General features: G+C 44.6%; 1 protein-coding gene across 1 annotated transcript; it reads right to left on the bottom strand.

Annotated features, from left to right (window-relative positions):
- Nucleotides 1-170: 170 nt before the first annotated feature.
- Nucleotides 171-542, bottom strand: Pmar_PMAR015895 (hypothetical protein; the record flags this gene model as incomplete). Its single annotated transcript, XM_002776124.1, has 1 exon — nucleotides 171-542. A coding segment is annotated over one exon (372 nt), but the record flags the coding sequence as incomplete, so codon positions are not given.
- Nucleotides 543-1,005: the final 463 nt, after the last annotated feature.

Genomic DNA, 1,005 nt, shown 5'->3' with positions numbered 1-1,005 from the left:
ACAGCATATTTACGAAGTAATCTCGGCTCTGGATGGCCGTACTTATCAGAATCTAGTAGCTTACCGAGAGAAGAATCCTCATATTGCATAGAAATAATAGTCTCTCGTAAACTGATAGGGGTCTCATTATCGGAGAGCTCAATTGTACAGAAATCTACCACTTCCCTTACTTGATCACTTCCAATAGTGTCCACATGCTCTGTGTCCACGTCATACGGTAAGCCTTCCCGGCGGCGAAAAACTTCTACCGCAAGTTTCAGGCCAGCATCTTCGTGAGGGAGGGTAGTCAAAGGTGTACCACGAGAGAAGGCGTCGGCTGGATTATGACGTCCACTCAAATGGTATATAGTACCATTTAACAAAGCCAATTTCTTAGCAATACCAAGGAGAACCTTCGACTCCCACTGTGGTATATCAAGTGATTTTGATGGCCATATGATATCCTTGGAGTCATCGTTCTCATCACGAACATATTGTTGGGCTTTACGGAGTCGGAAAAAGTTGGCGGAGTTGTCCGTGAAGAACTGAACCTCCAACTTCATGGTTCCATTCACCGCTAGAAGAGCTCGTCGAGTTTCTATGTAGAGGGCAACTGCTTCTTGTACAGCCAACAACTCCTTTCTCACTATTGTCCATGACCTTCGCTGACCACCAATGAGCTTAGTATAACAACGGATGATGTTCAGGTTAGCATCGGTAATAACCACTCCTATTCCATATGCTGACGAATCCAAGAACACACAGATCACAGGATTCCTGACGGATACATAAAGCCCTTGGAATACCAGAAAATCGTCTCAACTCATCCGTGCTTCTCATAATAGATTCATATGAAGACCTTTTTACAAAGGCATCCAAGTCACCGTCGGTGGTCCGTTCAGATTCATCACGAATGATAAGTCTCATAGCCAAGAGAAGATGACCCACGAACCCCAATGGGTTGTATATACTGGCAACATAGCCCATCAAATCACGGATAGTCACGACACACAAAGAGTCATCAGA

This window comes from Perkinsus marinus, assembly GCF_000006405.1.
Source record: "Perkinsus marinus ATCC 50983 genomic scaffold scf_1104296954254, whole genome shotgun sequence".
Lineage (NCBI taxonomy): Eukaryota > Perkinsozoa > Perkinsida > Perkinsidae > Perkinsus > Perkinsus marinus.
The sequence above is the reverse complement of the archived record's forward strand: the minus strand, read 5'-3'. Positions and strand labels throughout refer to the sequence as shown.